Genomic DNA, 24,721 nt, shown 5'->3' with positions numbered 1-24,721 from the left:
TTTCACTCCCGGTGACAGCATTCACAAAGACTGGTTGACGGTGTGTCTAACGTAACGTAAACACGGGTTTTATTTTGTGAGAGGATTAATTTTGGAGTCATTGTTATAAAACGTAAAACGTTAACTGATAGCTAGGCGTGTAACGGCTGTCTCCAACAGTCGAGTTAGTGGCTCCTCAAGTTTATTTTTTAGCTTAACGATAAAAAGTTACAACTCAAGTACTTGTACAATTTATAGGTATTTGTATAGTAGTATTTTGTTTTATGATGACGCAGTTCGTTTTCGATTCAGCAGTTCAGGGTTTAGGGAAACTGTATTGCTTAGTGTTGTGAAGGCATTTAAGTTAAAGCCTAAACACTGTTACGTTTGAGACCCACTTTATTTTATTTAAGACAGATTTCTGTGCATTTTTTAACATCTGGCCGCGTTGGACCAGGCCTAGACCAAACCCCACTAATCTTTGACTTGTCAAATCTAGACTAGAAGACGCTTTAAAACACAACTTCAGGTTTGTGAAACCAAAACGCAAAAAAAAATTGTACTTTATATTTATATACCATAGGTTACATTTCAGAGGGAAATAATGAACTTTCCTACATGTATAGAGTAGATATATTTACTAATACTTTGCATATCATGACTTTACATATAATTGTCTCATCAAATACAATACACTGATGATAAAACGCTCCCAGCCATTTGTTATCCATTCAGATGTCTGTGAGTTGTTAGCACTTTTACAAGATAGTGACTTCCCCTCTTTGCTTCTCAAATGGTTTTATTTAATGTGGTGTTAACCAGATGGTGGCGCTGTGTCATCATGTCCATAGCCAGGCTGCGGCTTGAATGAGGACAGCGCTGCTTTGGTCACTTTCTCTGAATGAAACAACAGTGAAAAGTAAAACATTCATCAAGTTTTGATTTCCGGTTAAAATATACAAAAATACCACTGTGTAATACATGGTGTGTCAAACCAAAGTACCATGATCAGTCCTTCGCGATATCTATTTACATGTGTAATAAGCTCCTATACCAATAAATGTAAACAAATGAGGTGGTTTAGAAGCAGTGTATTTTTTTCAAGTGCTCCTCATAATTTGCATCTTATTTTGACATGTGCATTCCTGTGACATTGTGCATTCTGGCGCTTCTGCTAGACATAATATACTTTGATTCATCTTAGAAATCAAATAGCACTGAGATAATAATAATTGATAATAATAATCCATCGTTATTATCCTCGTCATCCGTGGAAGTGCCTTAGGCCATTAGCTGTTGGGTCTATTTAAAAAAACATGTCCAATTTCGTTTCTAACTGAGGATATCAGCAGATATAATTGCAGTTCTTCAGGTGTGAATCTTGATAGTGATTATGAAAATTGAATCATTGAGGTAATTACACTGCTAACAGGGTTATTTTTAGTGGTATGTTTTCTTGATGAACAACTACTTTATTTTGTGCTTATGGTGGCACACAATGAGGTTTTCAGCCAAAACTTTATTTTAAAATTTAGTAAATCTTGCCTAGATTTGGCATAATTTTGATTTAAATCTAAATTAACAACACTACAAATGAGAAAAGATTACAGACACACCTTTGTTGATACTACAAAACTACTGAGTTTTGTTACACATGAATTGCATTCATTGATTAATGCTTTGTCAATTGCACAAATCATTTGAAAAAATGTTTCCAAATTTGACAGTAGCTTTTCAAAGTCAGATTGTGATGATTAGGAGACGTCTTCAGCTGTAAAATTATTTATGTACTGCCAGTATTTATATATTTTTTCAATGTAGGTCACTTTGTGGTGTTGGTGCAGTAGATCAGATAGATGATAGATGTGTTTTTAATCAGTGAATGAGATATTTCCGACGGCGCCTGAACGTCACACAGCCCATGAAACGTGCTCTTGGCCGCGCCTCTCTGTAGTAGGGCGGGGAGACGCCGTTGTTTGGTTTCTGTTGATGTCAAAAAGTTACACAAGCCAGGGATGAGGTTGTACAACAGGTCGGTTTCACAACTGCAAGCGGGGCTTCATCTCTCAGTCACACCTGTGACCACTGAGCTTTCTTTAGGGGGATCACCAAAGAAAAACATCATAAACATCCGTTACGAGTCGGAGGTAAATCATTTTAAGTCAGTCATTTTACCTTCTCTCTTAGCACAGTAACCGTGAAAGAAACACGCTTTCCCCCCCACAAGTTTCTTTGATTGACGAGAGCCAGTTCCTGATTGGGAATATACCGGTATGTTAACGTGATTGTCTCGGTCGTCGCCAACAAGAAGCCCCGCAGTCGTTCATCTGTCTGGGCCACGGTCGTAGGCTCCGCTGCGTTTAAACACCGCTCACACTGGGGACACGCGTGGCCTGTGAAGTCTTCACCTACTAGACAAACATTTTCAACCATGGAGTTGAGTTCAGTGATTTTAACCACTGGGAGCTCCGTCGGGTTTTTCCGACTTGTCAACGCCGGGGTCAGTAAACTCCCCATGCCTGAGACCGCCTGCAGGAATGCGTGGAAATGGAGAAATATCGCCACATCCTTCGTGCACAGTCTTATCACTGCGATATGGGCCGTGCTTTGGTAAGATATACCTAATAACAACTTTTATTTAGTATTTTTTTCAAATTTCTTTTAGCTTCCGAGCATGTGTTCATTAATGCATGTTGACTTTTGGCGCCATTGTGTTTAAAATTTAATTTAAATGTATATCTACTTCATTTCATGTTTGATTTTAGTTTGACTTTGTTATCCATCGTCGAATATGACTTTTGTGATACTGCTTGGCCAGATCTTCCACATGGATGCATAATCCCATAGGGAGTAGATTCAAAGGGATGATCCAGTGGGGATTTTACAACTGGCACTGGCAACCTGAGTCATTTTAATGTAGAGATAGTTGGCCGGATTAATTGTACAGACATCACTCCCAATTAAAGTTCCACAAACTTTTTTGTTCTTACTTTAAAATGCTTTATCTAAACTAGTGTGTTTATCTTTTCAGCTTTTTCCTGCACCCACAGATGGCCGAAGATTTGATAGAAACTCACTCTGTCTTTTCACATGCTTTGGTGTCGTTTTCTATTGGTGAGTAGCACCGGAGTCTTCACTGCAGAATTACTAATTGTGTCCTGGTCTGAATGGGCCAGTTGAGTGGAAAGTGCACACACAGGTGCTGGCATCTTAAGGGAACTACTCTCAATTTCCTGCATGTTGTCAGGAAAGTTTCTAACCATACAAGTATTAACTTGACAAATATTAGTTTCATTGGTTAGATAAGAGCTCATTTTGAAAACTTGGATGGAATTCTGTGTTTGCATTACCTGAAGCAAATATGTAAAGCATTTTATCTGTAAGACTGGGGCACACATGGTAAACAGCTTTTTTACTCACCAGTGCCATTCTGAATACTCTGACATGTTGGTGTACTCCATCACATCACTGACATAGTTAATATTTATTGCGCCTATAATTGTAAATATGGAGCAAACTTTCTCCAATAAGAAAAATGTGGGTGTATTTAGTGTGCACTCTTGTACTCTCCCACTAATTTAACTCTGTTCATTTTGGCTTTACTTAAGTTCACTTCTGTTTTTTTCTCACGACATTTCTACCTAGAATCCATAATGCAGGCTACAGCCTACTCTTTGAATAAGGTTTTGCTTCATTTCCTTATGATTTCTCAAATCTAAGAGCACATGCTACCCAACATTCTTAAAATAGCAACTCACGCCATTTTTACTTTTTCCTCATTAATCCTTACAGTAGTCTAGAGAAACTAGAGGCACGTGAGAGCTCTTAAATCCACGAATTTATTGGATCTGTGCTGGGCAACAAGGGTTCCCCAAGGATTCCCAGGATGTTTGACATTCTTTCAGGAAGCCCAGCCCTGGAAACTGGCAAAGCGAGGAGCAGTGTCAGTATATGAAGATCAATGGGGGGCTTTATGTTCGGTCCCAGGCACCAGGCGTAACCCTGTACATGCATGTGACATCACCAAGACAGCAAATGCGCAAAAAGTCTGTTGATTTATGCAAACCATCTTCTTCAGATGCCAGTGATAACGGAAAGGGGAGTCATTTATGCAAATTTAAGTGGAGTGCTTCTCCCAAACCCTCCCACCAGAAATGTGGTATGATTCTACTAAGGCCTCAGAAAGTTTTGAGAGGAGCTTTGTGCACCAGATTTGTGCATTCAGCCCAGTTTGCTGGAATACCACGCTGCAAATCTCGCAGTGACATACCATAAATGGTTGTCCGCTTGCTGAATGAAGACGTTGTCCAGTGCCTAGAACAATACTCTGGGGTTCATTCTCCATGTTGCAATGAATAACCAGTTTTAAAGATGAATTCTCTTTACCTGAGGTGTTTTTGTGGTGGTAAGTTACCTCCACTACAGAAAAAAGGCATGCTGATAGTAATAATAAGTATTGCGCTGTGGGTGTGTTTTGTTGATATAGCATAAGGAAGTACCCATAATGCTATCAAGTGCTGTCAAGTTTTGACCGACCGCAAAAACAAAACATCTAGGAAGATGTTTTCATGCTGCAGTAAGGTTGATATCAGACTAAGCCAGATGTCTTAATCAGATTTCTCATGCTTAACTGGGTTATGCCAGATTATTCCACCACAGTCATGGTGGTGGCATGCATCAGTGTAAAACCCGCTTGTTTGACTAACTGGTTTCAGAGAGGAGTTCCCCGTTCATGTAAACATGCAGGAGTCTCACTCCAGAGGATCTTGAATGTAGAAATGTTTGTGTAAATGGGTCACTTACCTCACTAGAAACCTACTTTTTCATCCACTGACTGTCCTATACAGTCATTGAGTGACAGCAAGTGAAAAGTCACGCCATGTTTAATGTCCTTGTTCTCAGTGTGGACATTAGCTTTCTTCAGCCAGGGCTTCGCAATGGCATGATGGCATTTTTGCAGAATATAAGAAGAATAATCTGCAAAAGAAAAAAAAAACAGGATCAGTTTTTCTTTCTCTGTGTCGTTCAGTCTTTCCACCTGTGTGTTTGGAATACACATGTGTCATACAGTACTGAGTGATAATAATGAATCATTATGAAAGCAAAAGGGCAAGATAAGAGATGTCAGTGAACAGGCACTTGTCACATGCTCCTGTTGGCTGTTCATGGCAAAACTTGACCCAAACTCAACCTCTTATGAGGAAAAGCTATTGTTGAAAATAATGCATTGGGTAAGAGTTTCCCTTGTCCATTGTCAGTGCTCTTGTGAAACAACATGAACTGTTATGCAGAATAGATTATGAAAATAAAACAATTAGAAATGCTTGATAGCAATCTTGTAATAAATATTTTGGCCGTGGCTGGTAGCAAGTACATTTATGGTGAGACGAACCCAAACATGTCATCACACCGACAGAAGGGTCCTGGTATGAAATTTCCAACATAATGGGGTTAATTCCAGCCTCACCAAATCCCTGAGCTTCACTGCACCCCTCCATCCGCCATCGTCAACAGTTCATTATTTTTCCAGCATTCTGAAAAGCTGTCACCATGGATACAGCTGGTGGCGGGGAAGGGTTGGGGGTGGTGGATATGAATAGCCCCTCTCCAAGAGACATCTTGGTTGCCATCACTGTCGTCATGGAAGCAGGAAACTGACACACTTGATAAACTCCAGGCTGCTCGTGTCAAAAGAATCTGTTGTGTTTTGGTTGAATAATGAATTGCTTAACCTGAGAATGGCATCGAGGCATTGACTCTGGGTAAATGCTGCCTGTCCCCACAGGTTACTTCATCTATGACTTCTTTGACATGGTGCTGAACCAGAAGCTGAGCCAGTCCTGGGAGCTCCTCTTTCATCACATCGTGGTAGGTCTTTCAAGCATTACGCTCACAGTTAAAAAATAAGATGCGGTCCAAGATTTTATATTTTGGCCAAAGATATTTCACCTTGACCATCATTGACAGGAGATTATCTAATCATTACATCTGTACAAGAAATCATCTAGCTTTACCAATCACCCTCATGAATTCAGTGCACAGTAGCTACTGCTAAGACAACTCGAGCACCAAAACCCCAGCACACCTGTCACAAGCACAGACATGGGAAAGACAAAATACCCGTCTTTCTTGTCTAGATACAAAGAACAAGTGAGGGAGGAACAAAGAGACAATCATTCCAGTGTGACAGCCCCCCCCCCTCCCGCCAAGCATTCAGACTTCTTTCATGCCTTGAGAAGGATGATCTCCACCCGACTCTGTCAGTCTTTTGCTATCCCCTTAAGCACACAACACTTTGTAGTAGATTCCCATCAGACCTCGTCGTCCTCATGGTATGGTGAGCCTCAGCAGGCAGAGATATTTTCCTGAGAGAGGAGCAGGTCAGATCAGTTAACCCTTCCCCCACTCCTGCTTTGAAACACCATGGAAAAGGAAATGAAGATGTAATACATAACTACATCCTGAATGAATATTTTCTCCCTCTGCTTCTGGCTGTGTGACCTACATCCAAGACGTTGCTTATGATGTGTATTCCTCTCTGTTGCCAAGCTCTTGCTCTTGTTATTGTTGTGTATTTCTCAGCTTACGAGCCCTGTTTGCTTAAGTTTTTATTGGAGTTGTCTCTGACAGAATTGGAGTTGATTTGTACCATACAACAGCCATGATCTATACGTGTGTTTAGGTGTTAACACAGTAAAGTTTTCATTATGAAATATGCAGAATTTAGAAATAAGGTCACAGAGTATGTGGCTTGTGGTGCATAAAGAAAAAAGCATATAACTTGCTCCACTCAAGAAAAACATATTTAAAATGGCTGTATAAACATACTTAATATAAAAACATGGATATACCATGTGCTCTCTGGTAGATATTTTCCCATACAAAACTCTGTTCAATACCTCTCTCACACAAACAAACTGGGGACTTTTACGCCAACATAGAGGCTGATACTGATACAGGTAACTGGTTTTAGTAGTTTAATTTCATGAGAAGATATCGGAGTTCCTTGTAACAAACATGTGGCATAACAACCAGCATGACACATTCCATAAAATGTGCGTAATCAAATAATCAATAAGTTACAGAATGTTGAGCCTTTGCGAGATTTCCTTTGTTGGTTGTTGGAGAGTAAAAATTCACATCAAGCACAGTGGTCACTGAGTGCTACACCAGTGTCAGCACATTTCCCCCAACTGTATCGTTTCGTTTCACTAAATGTTACGAGTAAAAATGTAATACGTTTTTGTAATTTTATTGAATCACTTCTTAAAGGGGGCCTATTATCTGTTGTGCTCATTTCCAGCTGTATATTTTTGGCTGAACTGCAACAGCGGAGCCAGCCTAGAATCACAAATTTCACTGACTGACTGACTGACCATATTTCCAACATTGGTCAGCCAAATGCCACGTGACTTGGAGTTTCCCCATTGGCTGCTGCTCTCTACAATAACAAAACAAAAGACACACAGAGCAGGAGAGCGTTAACTTTGTGTGTAATTTTTCTAATAAAACATTGGCCAAATTACAGTTTTCGTATGGTTTCAAATGTCAATGTCCTCACTAGTCATGATGCTTTTGGTTGCCAAGGAGTTAAGCCAGGTGTTGATAGTACCAGCCTCTGACATGGGTCTTTTGTTTCTAAACAAAGTTAAAGACATACCTGAATCAGTTTTTTTCCAGGTGATGCACAGTGTTTCAGTGGTGGAAATGCTCATTTCAAATTAGTTTGTGGGAACCAGTTTTAGGACAATATGTTTGTTTGCTGGTGGCAAAAATCCTAACAGTTTTTGATAGAAGATAGCCTTATCCCCCTTTTTCAGACAGTCTTGTTTTTTTGTTTTTTTTCTCCTGCACTTCCTGGAAGCCTAGTGAATGGGTGCTTTGGCCATACCAGCTGGCATCAGATTGTCACTGGAGTGTGGGAGGGATGGAGATTTTTTCTCATTCACATGGCTCTTTGTGCTCCTCCACTAGCTGACTCTCTCTCCACTCCCCTCGTTTCCCCATTGCATCAAGACTTATTTTGATTCTTTTAAATGATTTTCACTCCTTGATTTCAATGTGCCTTTCTAAAAGGCCACCCTCTTTCATCTCCTCTGCTATCTTGTCCACATAATTTTTCTATCACACTATCAACTATCACAAATTAGGTGATTTTGTTAGAAGTACATGAAGGGTAAAGCAAGACCACATCAGGGCTTTATTTGCTAATGCAAGCACACTGGTCATTTGTGGTCTCAGGAGTTTTCCCAGTGGGCAAGCACTGAACCAGGCAGGACCAGCTGGACATACAAATGTCATGAAATGTCAATTACACATGCAAACTAAAATGTAGAGGTAATGATATGCTTGAAGAGAGCAGCATCTTTGAGGAAATTGGAAATAACAACTTGACTTTGATTTATTTAGTACAGTACATGTTTTTGTTAATATCTGCTAACCCAGCAAACATCTCTATACAGTATATTCTGCATATCTTGCAGCATTTGTAGCATTTATGAGTGACTAAACAAACCAGGTACTTGAATGACATTAAAGAATCTGAACAAAATGCATAAGGGGTGTCTCTTAAGTAGAAGATTTTGAAAGCTGTGTCAACAATTGATTATATAAACTGTGTTATTGTTGACTCATATGCTGACAGATGTGAACCATAATACTACACAGGCAAATCATGACTGTAGACCATTACACTGCATGCTGTTCAGCTGCTGCTCTCTGACAACAAGTGTAAAACTAAATGTTGAATGTCACAGTTGTGGTCAGACCTGTCAAAATGTTGGTACATAATGTACTGGTACAGTGTAATGTACATAGTAATGTCAGTGCAATTTAGTATTGGTATCAAATTAGTGTCTAAGGTTATAAATAAGAGAATTCAGCATTAAAATGAATTCAGCATTAAAATGAAATCAGCGTGACATTTCGAAGCTACAGGACTGGTTCTGAGGGAAGATGCAGGTTGTAGTCAAAAGTTTCTTCAATGGCCAAAAGCGTTTATATTGGCTTTTTTTTAAATGTCTCTTGCCCAGGCCTGTTTGTACTGACAAACTCACTCAGACTTTTTGTCTCATCCCTTTTCTCCTCTCCTGTTGTGCTCAGTTTTGACCCCTACTTGCTCCTTATGGTTTGTCTGCTCAAATGCACATATAATTATTTTTTTCTCATTTCTGCAATCGTTTATGAAGGGTTTTCTCTGTTGTACAAGCATATAGTGAAACAGCATGTGGTGTAACACGAGTTTTGTTGATCCCTGTTGTTGCAGTCCAGGAGAAATAATAAAGTCAAACATTCCATGGAAAGTTTTTTTCCCCCTTCTTATTGAGTCAAGGGGAGAACATAGCTTCTTACTTCTGTCTGAGACACGTGAAGGCCCTGTCATAGTCATTCATGCCTGATGAGATCCTGTCAGCCATAACCTTGTGCTTCCTTTGGAAAACAGGAAGTCCTGATAATTCTGCAAGAAAGGGGATGCCTTCTTCTTAGGAGATTGAATACGTATTTATTTACTATCTAACAAATATAACATGCGGGACTTGTATAAAGTAATCACAAATGTGTAGTCTGTTAAATGTAGTGCTGAAAAGAGGACAGTGTAAGGAAATCCCACAGTTTAGTCTGTTTCAGCCTCGTTTGCCCTTGACTCTTGGAAATAGTGAGCTTTTAATTTAAAATATGAGCCAGAAAAGAAGGATGCCAAGCAGAGGTAGAAGGGCAGATAATTTATTCCCATGAAGAATGAAAGTATGTAACTAACTGTATGTCCAATGTTCTCTTTTGAGATTTCCATTGATAATAAACAGCGGAAACACCAAGTGGGTCAGTTTTGCCCTTCTGCTCTCTCCTTGCCCTCTAACAGGGATTTAGGTTGTGCAACATGTTTGTGATTTCCTTCCCTAAATGCCTTTCACCCCTCTCTCATTAGACAGAATTAAATTATCTTTGAGTATGGGCTAAGGCCAACACTCCATTTAAGTGAATCGGCATCACAGGTTAATCGGCGTACTGTTTCCAATCACATCTGCTCTGCAAGTTTGTGCTCTTCATATTTAAAGTAGTATGTATATAGTCCCTTAAATGTTTTTCCCACTGTGCTACTTGTATGGATCTCAGTTGTTAAACATTTATTCTGCCATTGAATATCTATACCTAAATGCAGAAGTTGTTCTTTCACACACTTAAATGATGAATGACAGGATTTCGTAACACCCGGGGAAAGAATTTAATTTCTCAATTGCTTTATGCTATTTCAAAAAATTGAAAATTTCCATTAACTTGGATAGCTCTGAACAGCAGCTTACATCATCACAGAGCACCCAGGTTTTAAGTATTAAAGCTCAACAGAGGCCACCATAGCAGTGATTACATTGAGCCTGCTTGGATTCATCTGCATCAGCTTTAGATACCTGGATTTAGAATTTGGGAATTAATCCTCGTCATAGATCTGCTCAAGGTCTCTCCACCTGGATGAGGAGCTTTTGCAAACAGGTTCTGTGTGTGGTTCATGTAATTGCTCCTTCTACCAATACAAGTTTACTTGTTTAGCTACTAAAAAGCATTGCACAGAGCTGCCATCATTAACATAGCTGAAAAAATGTTTTTTATCTCCACCTCCCTATGTCTCCTGGTGACTGACATACAGTATTTTGTCAAGGAACTAATATAAGGGATCCAGTTGATTGGCAGATTTAATAACTGAAGCAGCAGCATGTGTCTGCGTGATGATGTCCTTTTAACCTGGAAATCATATTTGCCACATCATTTGCTAGCTCATTTTTGCTACCTTTTCCAGTTGAATCTCGGTCACATTTTTCCTCTTCAAGGTACGTCTTGCACCAACCTCAGATATGAAAGGAATTTGCCCCAGTTTACCAGACGTGAAAATAGATATTTGTGGAGGGGGTGTGAAGCTGCCTCACATAGTCAACAGGGAATGTCACTTTTGGAAGCAGGAACATACTGTATTTGGTTGTTGGCCACGTTGTCACTGGTGTGACACCATATGTCACTCTACACATCTTCAGCTCTGTGGAACCTGATTTTTCTGGATGTCTGCTTCTGTCTTTAGCTCTCTCAATTCCCTTTACTTTGATTCAGCTACTTCTTCCACTAGCTGCTGGCTGTGAACCACAAGCAGCCTAATGTGACAGCAGTACAGGCAAATAGACAATGGTTCAATTTTGCGTTGACAATAACATCAACAAGGATATTACTGAGAGCGTTCATGTCAATTAGAGCTGTAGAGTGTGGTTTGTAATATACCCTTGTGTAGTCCTTTGCATGTATAAAACAGCTAGGGCCTCTTGATACTTTATAGCAGCAGTTGATTTGGTCTGTATGGTATGTTTTTGTTTTGGCAAGTGATTCCACAGATATATTTCCAGCCATCCACAATCTGTGGGCTCTGTCACTCCCCCTTTGTGACTCATACTTGGGTGTCACAAACCACATGCATGGAACAAGTGTTACTTTTTAAAATCTCCAGTGTCACCATCATGTTTGCAAACCATGAGCTGCTGGAACGTCCACTGTTTTTGCTGGACGCAGAGTTAGCTGAGTGAGGACGCCTCGAAAGATATAAAGACAATAATGTCATGCTACATACTGAGGATGATGATGGCCTGTAAAATGGAGAGAGGCACATATTGCAAAATAGAGAATGGAATGTGTTTTGAGTTTTGGCGGGCAAAGATCATGATGTATGTGTGTGTATTTCTCAGCAGTCTTTGGTGGGGAACCCCAGGAGGTCCCCCCCGTTCTGTGTATACACAGACGGGAGGACAGACATCTGGTCTACACATGAACCAAGGGCTCCCAAGAAAGAGACACATACACACACACATACACACACACACACACACACGGCGCAAACCTAATTTTTCCTGAGAGGGCTTCTGCAAATGTGTGCACCCCCTCAAAACCTTTCTGCACTGCAGCTCCACTCCATATATCAAGCAGGCAGCCTTGTTATAGACCCCCCCCCCCATCCTTGTGTAACCTCTAAACGTCTCCCCCATGCCCCGATCCACCTACTCTCTGCAGCTTATACCACCCACTCACATGGATACAAACCAATGACAGCCTCTGCGCTCCAGTATTATTATTTTGTGTGTGTGTGTGTGTGTGTGTGTGTGTGTGTGTGTGTGTGTGGGTTTTTTCCCTCGTGGTTATGATGGTTTCACATTGAGGATTTTCCTTCTCTGTTGGTTTTTTGCATAAGAAACATTTCAGAATCATCTAATGCAAACAGGAAAATCCACACAGTTATGGATGCACGTCTTATCCACTCTGAATAGAGCTGACTAGTATGACTTTCTTCAGCCTACAGGTAGGCCGTAGAAAAGAGCCATCGTGCCACACACTCGTACAAACACGTGCCATGCTTTCCAAAGGCTGGAAAAGCAGAGTGCACTAAAAAGGAGGTGGCATTTGTTCACAGTTGCCATAACAACTAGGAATGCTGTTTGTAGAAACACCCATCCATCATCAGGTTTAGAAAAAAGAGGGGAGTTGACACTACCTGTCGTTGCTGAAAGGCAAGGTGGGGCAAAGTAGGAACAACATATAAAAAACACAGAACAAACTTGGCTGAGATCCAGCTGCTGTCAGAATACCAGAGTACTTACGTATGTTTCCAAATGCAGCGTGGGTGGGTATGCAAGCATGTGAGAGTACGGCGTAGGAACAACCTCGCACTGAACATTTGTAGTAAGTGGAGTTAACTATGTCAGTATTTTTTTTTCTTATTATGCATCACAGCAAACCTGAGATATCTACAGTAATTGTCAGGAGTTTTGTCATGATGAGGGCTTTTACTGATATTTTTCTATAATTGCAAAGACAATTTATGCCTCTCTCTCTAGCACAAACAGTAAACAGTTAGTCTAGCTTTGTCCAAAGGTAGCAGCATCTGCCCTGTAGGACCTCTAAAGTTTAGGGAGGAAAATTTTATATCCCATTTGTTTAATCTTCACCAAAACTGAAATGGTAAAACAACATGCTGTGGTTTTACAGTGGAGTTATTACATGGAACTTTTTCTTGGCTATGCACAGTGACTTCCAGAGCCAGGCTAGCTGTTTTCCCAATACACCAGTAAGCGTATTTCTCAACTATCTCCAAACTATTCCTTTAGGAATATTTGATATATCTGATTTGTTCCATCCTTAAAGTAATGTGTGTTTTTTCCGATTTTCTTTGCAGTCAAAGAAAAATAAAATAAAATTAAACAAACCAGTTTCAGATCACAACGCTGAAGATGTTGCAGCCCTGAAACAATGTGGAATGTCATCAGATCTCAAGAGCTCTCTGGTTCTTCCTGGTCCTAATGGGCATTTACATGCATTGGAAAAGCCATCATTGTCTTTTATCTTTCACTGGCCACTCTGAGAAGTGAGGTAATGGCTAGGACATAAAGTACACTCAAGGCAATGCAAACTACAACTCCTCCTATCACACCCAGTGCCTGAATACATTAAGTGATAGTGATTCACTGAAACACACCTATGAACAGTCACACAGGCCGATGAGGAAGAAGACTCCTCAGCCTGTACTTGAACACAAATAATACAAATAAATACCCACACAGTGCGAATTGATTATCTGTGCCCTAAGTAATTGTGTTTGGGGACATCTTGCGAATGTCTTACCAGTAGTCTGTGACAGCAAGGCCTGCTGTGCTTCTGTCAGCTGACGGGAGTTAACGCATGTCTCATGATAATTGTTATGACCACCATCACTTTGTGTGTGGGTGTGGTAATTACTGTCTCGTGTTTCCACGCTAAACATCCTTCCCTCCATTTTCTCTCATAGACGTTGAGCCTTTTTAAGACCCTCCCACCTTCTAATTGACCCACTGCTGGTCTGCCTATGACCGGATGGCTAACATCTCTCGGTTGAGCTTCCTATTAGTATCCTCCCCCATCAACTTCACTAGGCCACTTCCCATCCCTTAATGACTAATGTATAGGGGATGCATTTGTGTTAGGGTGTGCTTTTATCATAAGAGGATAAAAATGGATGAAATTTTGAGGCAGAAATAATTAATAAAGTCACACATTATGATAATTACATGGGAATTCAAATGTAAAGCTCCAGCCCCTGTTTGTCAGGTCCACACATGCATCTCTGAATGTTCCACCATCACATGACAGTATTGATGTGCAGACAAGCCATGAATTGAAAGTTGAACTCAGTTTGCTTATCTTTTCGGCTATTCCCAGTAGTCTCTGTGAAATAAATTTGTAGTGTTTTGTGACTCCTTTGAAGACCATATTTTAGGGCAAAGATGCAAGGACATGTTTTGACATAGCCGGCTTATATTTTGAAGGCCAGTGTCAGATTTTGCCTTGATGGACTAAGAGGCTTTTCTGTGATTGAAAGAATGTTGTCCTGGATGCCAATACATAATGTATGTGATGTTAGGGTCTTTTGTAGTGTGCCTACCTTCTTCTTTGTATATTTCAACAATACTTTTAGCACTTTTTTATTACTTAAAGCAGTAGTGATTAATTAAGGTGATCTCAAGCCAGAAAAAAATACCCCTTCCCCATAGTAGCCACAGGCTACGGGTTCACAGTACTTTTGATGACAGCCTCTGTTTTCCAAGTGAAAATGTCTTTGTTTTTGGTTTTTCTCCTCATGCACTTTTTGACATGCCACACACTCTGTTGGAGGCCTCTTATTTTTGGGGCTGAACTGGACAGTAGCCACCAGGCCTGTAGCTACTAAATTCTCCACCCAGCTCTTTAGAGCACATCTGCCAATACCTTTGACCCCACTGCTATGAGACTCTAGGGACTGCATGTTTTTTAGGATTGTGTGTGTGTGTGTGTGTGTGTGTGTGTGTGTGTGTGTGTGTCGCCTCATGGGTTAATGACCTTCTTCATCTTACTGCACCACCCTCTTTCTTGTTTTTTTCCCACATGGTCTGATTATTATTCAACACTCACTTTGTCCATTGTAACGCGCAGCATTGGTACTGAACTTCTCCACTGGCTAAGGCCAGCTAGCAAGTTTTCAGCTAGAGGCAGGGAAACTGGTTTGACATGGAATGCCTTATTAACCTTTATGTCTGCTTTGGCTATTGTAACACAAAGTTTCTGACAGGGAGGGACGATGAGCCAAGATTTATATAAAAAAAGCAAGGCTATTTACTAAAGGGATAGTGCTGCATCAGTAGTGTAAGAAGTGCATGTATGTGTGAGAGTGTTGAAGACAAGTAAAAAAGGTCAAAAGAACCAAAACCTGGTGACGTTGAACTTAGCGCAGAGAGGGGGAGACTGAGAGCAGGCTGGCCTAGAGGCTGAACAGGTGCTACCACATCAACCAGTGACCCTCAGCTTTAACTGCAGACTACAGATGATCCTGCAGACAGAGGGAGGAACGCAACACTACACAGTGTAATAATGATACTCACGCAGCCACGTAAAAGGCCACATAACTTTACAACTGTTTAATGATTAGATCCTGGCGTCCCATGTCCATAGGCTTCTGACTGAATGTCCCTCAATTTTTGATGTTATGTGCAGATGCAAAATGATACTTTTGCCAGATTTTCATAAGATATTCACAGAATACTTAGAGGAGAAAGTAACAGCAAACACATACATAAAAAATGAAACGGTAAAGACACAAAAGCATTGCCACATGGAAGCAAGTATTTTTTCAAGAAATTGTAAAAAAAAAAAAAAAAAAAAAAAAAGATGCAGTTCACTTCAACCCTTCAGGTGTAACCTTTATTGTTTTTTCTTTTTTAAGCTTTATCTGTCCTTGTGTCAGCTTACCCTCTGAATACTGATTGGCTCATTTTAAAAGCACAAACATTTCAGTACCTGTCACACTGACACAAACTTTTTTTATCATGTGAACTTTACCCTACTTTTTTGTTGACCTGTGATCAGTTTGATTGTTTCCTCTGACCCGACAGAAAATAGATACCAGGGCCTCTTTATTTTTTTTGTCAGGTTTCACATTGTTCATACCACCATTTGCCATGTTTGCCTGCCAACTTTGCACCCAGTGTTTCCCCCACTGAAAGTGGGATGAGAAGGTCCCTTACCACAGTGCAGAGAACGTTTAATTGAGCCCACAGGGAGACAATGCAGGAAACAAACACCCACATCACCTTGTTTTTCAGCCCTTTGCTTGGATTTTACACAGGTGGCTATAACAGTAGGTTAATGTATATAAGAGCAGTCCAAAGGTTAAATATCACTGTCTTCTTCTGTCCTGTTTAAACCTAAGGACCACCCACCTCAGTCCTCATAAAATAAATGGCCACACTCGCAGGTTGTTGAGCTTACCAGGCCACGTGAGACAGTTTCATAATTAAGGAGCTGAGATTGAAAGTTCTTAAACATGGAAACAGTCATAGGCAAAACAATCACACAACAAGGTCCATTAATAGGCGCTCTGGAGCTTTTGATCGTATCACATAATCTCCTCGGCAGGTAGAGGTTGTTCAGTTATCAAGATGTTTGAATTTCTATTTTTTCTGAGCATTTAAAACGTCTTGTTCGTGTTTGTTAAAGTTGAGAGTGAAAGTTCATTCTTGGAAAAAGAAGTTGGCAGTGACGTGACAGGTGTCATATGTTATATGTCTGTCTGTTCGATTGAGTCCAGTTGGACAGTATTGGCTGGGCTGCTGAATGTGAAAGTCAAGCTTCAGCAGAGTTTAGCAGGGAAAATCCAGCTAATGCTGAATCATTTGAATCATTGATAGATCCAGGGCCTGGGGGATTACTGTGATTTCCCCCACAGCTTGGGGTGCTGACAGCAGTCTAGGGTGTGGGTGCTGGCTCATGAGCCCCCATCCATGTTCAACGCCCAAGCAACCAGGATGAGGTTTGGCCAGCTGCTGGTTGGCTGCTGAGCTATGGGGTCATTGTCACCAGATGATGACCTGGTATGGTCAGATCAGGGATCACAGTCATCTTACTGGGAGGATGAACACGTTGTGGCTTTTTTGTCAATTGTGTCTAGCCAACTTTTCATGGTTCATCACTTTTACATTTGCTGCTGCAAGCTTTGAAAGGTATTACTGAGGTGTAGGTGTTAAATATATATATTATTTCAACATTATTGTGTTTTTTGTTTGTATATATATATAGTGGCCCTCAGAGTTGCTCTGCTAACAATGTTTGTACTGAGATTAGGTAACTGTCATTCGCTGATATAACATGTACAGGCACCAATAAAAGAGAGAGCACCACCATAAAACTAGATACACGTGAAGGAAGAACACAACAATATCACGTTTACACATTAAGAAACCTCAGGAAGCATGTCATATAGTGTCCATATGTAATCGAGGTTTGGTATGATTTCATTTCATTTCCTTTAATAAAGTCAAATAAACTGTAGTCCTACTTGACCGATCCTGCTCTGTTAAATGTATATTGTCTTATTCAAATCTGATTTAACTCTTTGTTTTGGTGACAATTTGTTTCTAAATTAAATGTAAAAAAAAAAAGATAGAAAAAGATATTTCTAAATTATGTTATTTGTGATTCACTCCCAGTTCCTCTACAATTTTGTTTCATTTAGTCCCTTGGAAGGTTTGTTTTCAACGTTCTTTTCTCACTGCATAGACTTTGTTACTGAATCCGTCTTCATCATCTTATCTGAGAGTTGTATAACGGTTTGTTTGACCTTCCCCAGTCCCTTCTCCACTCTGTTGTGTTTTATCTTCCCAGATCAGATTAGACTTCAGATGAGTCAGGCTAAAGACCGCTAGTTGTTTTTTTTGTTTTTTTTATAACACACACACTTACACGACCCACCCACATTTTGTTTTTACTACAGATATTGTGGTTGTAAAACAAAAGTAGTGAGTGCATGTATATTTTCACTGCTATATATATCTTGCCTTTCATACCTGTTGAAAACCACCTAAAAACATGATTCATGTTCAGCGTGAGGTGGCGTGTGTGTTTTTTAGGGACTGACATGTCTAGTTGGTTCTGTATGTTACGTTCATGGATGCTTAGTTTTACCAGTGAGCTGTTAAATGGTCCGAGGTGCGCTGTGAATCTTGTGTAGCCAAATGACAAGAAGCTGTATTTTGGTGTTTCGTCTGTGCCATATCACAACTGTCACAACATCCCGGTGGATTCACAACAGAACATATTGTCCTTCAGCATGACTGTGTTTTTGTTTTTGTCCCAAATAAGGGATTCTTGATCTCACATCAATCAGTTTAACCCAAAAACAAAAACGGGCTTTGAATGATTGCCTTTATTGTGCTTTTAAAGATTCCACAGTTATACACTTTGTAAAAACGTTGTAAAATTGTAGTGGTGAATTATGGTGGAATTTTAGGCTGCTATAAAAAGAAATTATTATTCTTTGGCAGATAATGCAACATCTGTGATATTGGCAAAAATTACATTTATTATTAATTCCTATTTTCTCGGAACCAAAACAAGGACAGAAAAAAATATCTGAGTGGTAGGTGCTTACGTCCATTACAATTATATTGAATGCAATGATCACTAAAATCTTTTTTTCTATTTTATTTGTGTTTTTTTTGGGTGTTATGACACACCTTGTTTATCCAAAGGTTTTCAGACTCACCTGGCACCTGTCCTTCCATAGAAAAAATTTCACATGAGAATGACCGACCAACACTGCAATGTGATCTCGCACATTTGTGAGTGTGTGTGTGTGTGTGTGTGGCTTTGTTATGTACTTAAAAGCTCTTTGTCCTGTTGATGTAACTGTTTTCCCTCCCAACACACTGACTTTTATGAGGCGGTGTGTTTGTGCTGCTAAATACAATGCTTTCCATGTCATCACTGTAATTGTGCACCAACATTGTTCGTCATCACTGTCATTATTGCCTGACAACAGGTGAAGAGTTTGATTTGTCCTGTGATTACTCGAGGTGTGTGTAGGTGTGTAGGTGTGAGTCAGTCAACCCTAAAATCACTGTCCAGCTGCAGTGATGGTGAGCAGCGAAGCCTCATGGTGGTGATGTCTGTCTGGGCAACACCTTGGTCCGTATTAAGATATGTCAATACAAACTGGTATGATTGCCATTAAGTTTAGTATGGCGATTCATGGTCCCCAGAGGATTATCTGTGGAGACTAAGTGGCCCTTAGCCCCACTTAACAAGCCTAAGTGTCCCCTTGACTGACACTTAAGTCCATGACAGGGCATCTTGAAAATGAATGGCCAGAGTTTCATGTCATTTGTTGTGAACCAGGAACTTGTGTTGGCTGAATTCCACCATAAACCATTCAGTGAAGAAATCTTTTGAACCTTTTTGAGCCAAAGTTACTAACATTACCACGGCTACATTGTGAAAATTCCAGTTAGGCATAGTGGACTGCTGACTTTCCTCACATGCCCTGTTGCCTAACCCACCACAACGCATCACTTGACTGTTTGCTCCTGTGACCTCACACAAAACATACACAAGCACAAAAGATTTTCTCCAGCTCAGCCATGACTAATGGTAGAGGTCATTCTCTCACACCATAGTCTATCCCATGACCTGTACTAACTAACCAAAGACTTGACTTAATGTGGACTGCTCTCTACTTGTCATGTCCTTCTTTCATTATCTCCCCGTCGCTGCCACAATCCTCTCTTGGTTTATAAACATGGCAGCTTAGGTGGTGACAAGTCTGAAACTAAAAGACAATCTGTCTGAGCAAAGTTTGGCCTCCAGCTGCACCGTGAGTGTGCTCTGAGTGTGAATGAAGCTGTTAAAATGTGGTGGTGTGAATGGGCGCCGGCTCCTGTGGAGAGTTGGACGAACAGCTTGTTGCAGTAGAAACACATTTCTGTCATCCAGATTTTACACCTGCAACACAGCTGCTGTGAGTGTGTTAGCAGCATTTACCTCTGTCTCAACATATCAGATACTGTATGTAATAGTTTCCCCTGACACTTCAGTGTAATGTCAGCAAAACAGGATCTGTTGCCTGTCTGTGTTTTTTTTTTCAGACAGGTATTGAATGATGTTGCTGCCACCTTGTGGAGATTATCTGTTCATTACATCACAGACTTTTATAAGCACTGCTCAGCAGAAATGTGTCATGGGAGTGGTGTCCTTCCAGATGGACACAAGTAAAATTCTGTCAAGGGTGAAAGAAAGCATCCAGACATGAGCACATAACAAATCATGGTGGAAACACGAAAAATGACCTCCTCCCAAAATAACCTTCAGTCAGCACCTTAAAGTTATGAGAGATACACTGATGTACTGTCACACTGTTGTGCTGAGCCATATCAACATAAAAATTGTTGCTATATTTTATTCTTTTACTCAGTCACTTAGTCCAGCTGTAAAGTACAATAGTAGAATTTAAAACACCTAGTTTCCTAAATAAAGATATGTCTGAAAAGCTAAGACTCTGCAGTAAGACTGTTACCGGACGTTGGCAATAGAATCAGATGATGGAGTTTTTGGGGTTTTTTTTGGAAAGAGATGACATCTTATTCTTAACCACTTATGGATCTTTAGTAATTATAATGTATTAGTAGCTATTTATTTATTGTTATTTTAGCCGTTCTTTTTGTTAGTCATAACCATGCAGCATGTAACGTTCCTCCTCCCTGACTTCTTTCTCATTGTCTTCTCCTGTAGGTGATCACCTGTTTTGGCCTCTCTGTTCTGTCGTGCCGCTATGTGGGCTTTGCTGTGGTGGCCCTGCTGGTGGAGATAAACTCTGTGTTCCTCCACCTCAGGCAGATGCTGCGTATGGCCAACATTGCCACGGGTACACTGTACCGGGTCAACAGCATGATCAACCTGGGCACATACGTGGTGTTCCGCATCAACACTCTGGCGTGGATGACCCGCTGGCTGGTGCTCAACAGGGACAAGGTGCCCCTCCTAGCCTACACACTGGGCAGCGTGGGTATGGCCATCATGACGGCCATGAATATTGTCCTCTTCTATCGGCTGCTCAGGAGCGACTTCTTGAAGAGCAGCACTCGGGAGACAAAGAAAGAGAAGGAGATGTAGAGGGAAGGGGAGGAAGAGGCATAAGAAGGATTAGATTTATAAACACACTCATTGCTGTACGTTAACACTCTGTGGCTGAGATTTGGTACCGTTTTGCACACTCATAGCTGGGAAACAGAGGGATCTTTCTCTCTCTCATACTGTACACAGTTAAGTCCACACAAGGTGTAATCACCGGGCCTCATTCCAAACACAGATTACACACAGCCATTATGCTGAAAGTTAGTTAGTTTTGACAGTTTCGGCTTCTGTGCTTGTGTGCTCCAGTCAACCTTATCATCCTTAAGTGCCATTAGTGACTCACTAATGGTAGATGGAGGATTCTTCATATGAACAATACAAAGCCCTGTAAAACGACACCAAAAGCCTTATTGTCCCGCAGGGTGTTTCAGCTTAATCTTTTCTAAAAATGTAGCTTATAGTAAATGAGTATGCACTGTTTGTAAAACAAACCCTCTTACACCCATATATACACCCATATAATATACATATTGTATATAATATACGTATATACTCTTGCGGGTTATTTAAAAATGTCACATAAATTTTATTTACCACTGAGTAAAAAATAAGTGGAATCCAAACCCTTTTGTTGTGTAACAGAGGTGAATATGTCTTCTTTTTTTCCACCAAATGTCCTCAACTAGAAACCACCTGCTACCTCAGAAAGCTTGTAACAGTTTTTTGCCTCTTTCTAAAACAAGCTTTACTGTCAGTGTTTGGCAGGTTGTTTGTTATTAGAGAAGAAAAACATAAGGACAAACGATATAAGAAGAACATTTTTGTCTAAAGAATAATGAAATCCTGCAAATGCCAATCCTCACCTATGGAAAGAAGAGGGTACTCGGATGATGAATAAATGCTAAATACTCTGAAGTGGCATTTAAATAAAACAAAGCAGATTTTATTCTGTTGACACAATGCAAATCTGCATGATATTTAGCCGCTTAATAGTTACAGCCATTTCAGGCTTTGTCAAACCATATTAAAACAACTCGGAAAAAGAAATCACAAAACATGAAGAAAGCGGTAAATCGGTCATAGCAGGCTTTAATTTCATGCTAATTTGATAGTATAAGCCTGAAAATGTAAAAATTAAAACAGCTGCTGCCCCTCAGATCTGATTGCCAAAACTGTACTGTCCACCAACCACGATGTTGCGTTTGTAGATCTTGGAGGAACAAAACTAAATTGAGTAGATTCTGATTTGACGGGGTCATGGATAAATTACAATGGCAAAAGGGAGAAAGGGTGCCACCTGACCTCCCAGCAGCCATCACCAGTGACATCAGTGTCCATCACTGGTCTTTGTCAGACCAACACACTGGCTGCTGTTTTTTTTGAGTACACTTGAAATCTGTACGATGACAAGAAAAAACAAACCAAGCTAAATGACAGTAGCTAGTGCTGTATTACCAAGTGACATGAATATTTTCATGATTTGTATGTATTTTTATAGAGTCCTATGATAGTGTACATTCTGCAGTAGGAGCTTTCAGACAGGCAGGAATTGTTATTCTTCATTTAGCCTATGGAGGACAGCACACTCCTTAACATCACCTCAGTGACCTCAACACAGCCAAGACCACCAGGGGTGTCTTTATCTTGTAACATCTTTGTAGATCTGTGCCATTCTGCCTTTAATTTGAAGTTGCCAATCAGCACGGATAGATGCAGAGTAATTCCCGGGGTCAGTGTTGGAACAAGCAGGTCTGAGATCTGTGAATACAGCAAATTGTTATATACACAGCTGCTACACAGCTGCCTATTCTTCCAACTCGCATCATAACATCACAGTCCTGACATGGCATGAAAATATTTGATGCCATTCATATTTTGTGTTGTTGCTTTTTTGTGTACATTCATTGTCTGAGGGATTAATTTGTGTATATGTGTAATTTATTTGTACTTAAAATAAGGTGTGGATTAAAGATAAAAATGAACAGAGTGTTCAATGAATTCGCCTGTTGTGTAAAACAGTCGATCACAGTGAGGCTGATTGTGTAAGTCATGTTGTGGGGCGTTTTGCCACTTTGGGTCATGATTTCTTTTTGTTTGGTTTCTCCAGCTACAAATTTCTTGACCCAGTGTCTATGAGCTTGATCCTGTTGAGGTTGAAGCCCTAAAACATACTTAGCTACAGTTCAAAAGATACATCAGACCTAAATGTTAAATTTAGACTCAGCTGTAAACACTCAGATAGCAGTTCATCAGCAACGCCTCGCTAACTAATACTAAGGTTATAATATTCAGTTTGTATTGAAATTGTTTTAGAGACGTGCTGATTCAACTTCATGATCATTTATGTTATTGAGAATAGGCTAAATGACAGAAACACCTCGTTAATGATGCAATGCAGTGCAACAGTAGCACAAACATCGTCCGAAATGATCACACATTTGAATCAACTTCTCTCTAATACCATTTTAAAAAACCCGGACATTATAAGCTTCATGAAGGTAGGCTTTGTTGCTGAACTGCCGTATTAGACTGCATTCGTTTCAACTCAGTGTAGCTAATAAACTGCCAGATGAGTGTATTTGCAGATGATTAAGTGACAAAAACAAAGTCAACAAATTTAACTCTCTGTCCACATTAAATCCAGACTTCACTGCACTAAACAAACAGCACTGTTTGGGAAGAAGGCAGTAGATCTTGAATTACTGTTGCTGTGGCTGATTCCCAGTTGCCTTTTTTTAAAGATCAAGAGTATCTCTCTTTTTTGAGTTTTTATTGTGAATGTAGATTTGCATTCCCCCCCCCCCAGTTCTACAAATTTTTAGGGCAGCTTTGTGGTTGTAGTGAAGACAACTTATGACAATTGAAGTTTTTTCTAACAAACAAGCTTGTATTTGTGAAAGTATTGTATGAGGCCGTAATGTTATTGGAATTATACATGTATGATACCAGATTTGTTCATTTATGTTGCTGTGTGCTTTTAGGAATTGTGATAAAAACATAGCAGCCAAGTCAAGATGCTTCCTCATAGAAATGTCGTGGCAATGAGGGACCTTTGTCCAAAAACATGTTACTGTACTGCTCTCTTCACTCCAGTTCCCACTCTTTCTGCTACCTATATGGCTTAGATTTTGAAACCTGACTGTCCAAAGGCCACAGGATGATACTATGGCTTTATATGTTGGATAGTGGACACAAGGAAAATTATGTCAGGGTGTAATTGCAGAGAAAGTGGTAGCAGTTATGAACTCGTATTGCCACACAGCCTCATACTCTCATCATACACGATAAATATGATGGTTGACTGCATTCGTCTTCATAATTTTTTTAATTAGCTCTATTACCAGATTATTCTATTATCACAACCAACTAGTAAGACCTGTTTTATTTCCTTGTTTGTTAATTTATAGACTTCTCTTTATCTGGTGATTGGTGAAATATTGACCATTGTTAACATTTGAAATTCGTAACACTAGTGAAGACTGTTGATACTGTGCAGCTTGTCAATGACTGATAAACCCTTTTATTAAGGGGAAAAATCTGGAATAGTGAAGCAACCGAGACCAACTGAGGTTCTGAAAACAAAATCATCTGCTGTCTCGGAGCATCAAACTGTCATGTTTCGCAGAATTTTGTCTTTGTGTAAATATAACAATTTTATTTTTTCATGTTTTGGCAGAGATTGTTTTGTAATTAAAACTACCATTTATATGTTTATATAATAACAATATTTGTTTTACGTGAAAATAAAGATCGAAGAAATTGATGTGTTGAAGTGTTTTCCTTTCACTGACGGTCACAACTGCTG

At 40.0% G+C, this 24,721-nt stretch overlaps 1 protein-coding gene across 1 annotated transcript; it reads left to right on the top strand.

Moving 5' to 3' along the window:
* The first annotated feature begins 720 nt into the window (after positions 1-720).
* tlcd2 (TLC domain containing 2) lies at positions 721-24,679 on the top strand. The gene is made up of 4 exons (XM_071497268.1): positions 721-2,589; positions 3,011-3,093; positions 5,765-5,847; positions 20,575-24,679. Exons 1-4 carry the CDS (start codon positions 2,411-2,413, stop codon positions 20,953-20,955), a joined length of 726 nt encoding a protein of 241 aa, XP_071353369.1. The 5' UTR covers positions 721-2,410; the 3' UTR covers positions 20,956-24,679.
* The last annotated feature ends 42 nt before the right edge of the window (positions 24,680-24,721 follow it).

The sequence above is a fragment of the Trachinotus anak genome, unplaced genomic scaffold (genome assembly GCF_046630095.1).
Source record: "Trachinotus anak isolate AG129_WGS33_773 ecotype Australia unplaced genomic scaffold, CSIRO_AGI_Tana_v1 ptg000014l, whole genome shotgun sequence".
NCBI classification, from domain to species: domain Eukaryota; kingdom Metazoa; phylum Chordata; class Actinopteri; order Carangiformes; family Carangidae; genus Trachinotus; species Trachinotus anak.
The sequence above is the reverse complement of the archived record's forward strand: the minus strand, read 5'-3'. Positions and strand labels throughout refer to the sequence as shown.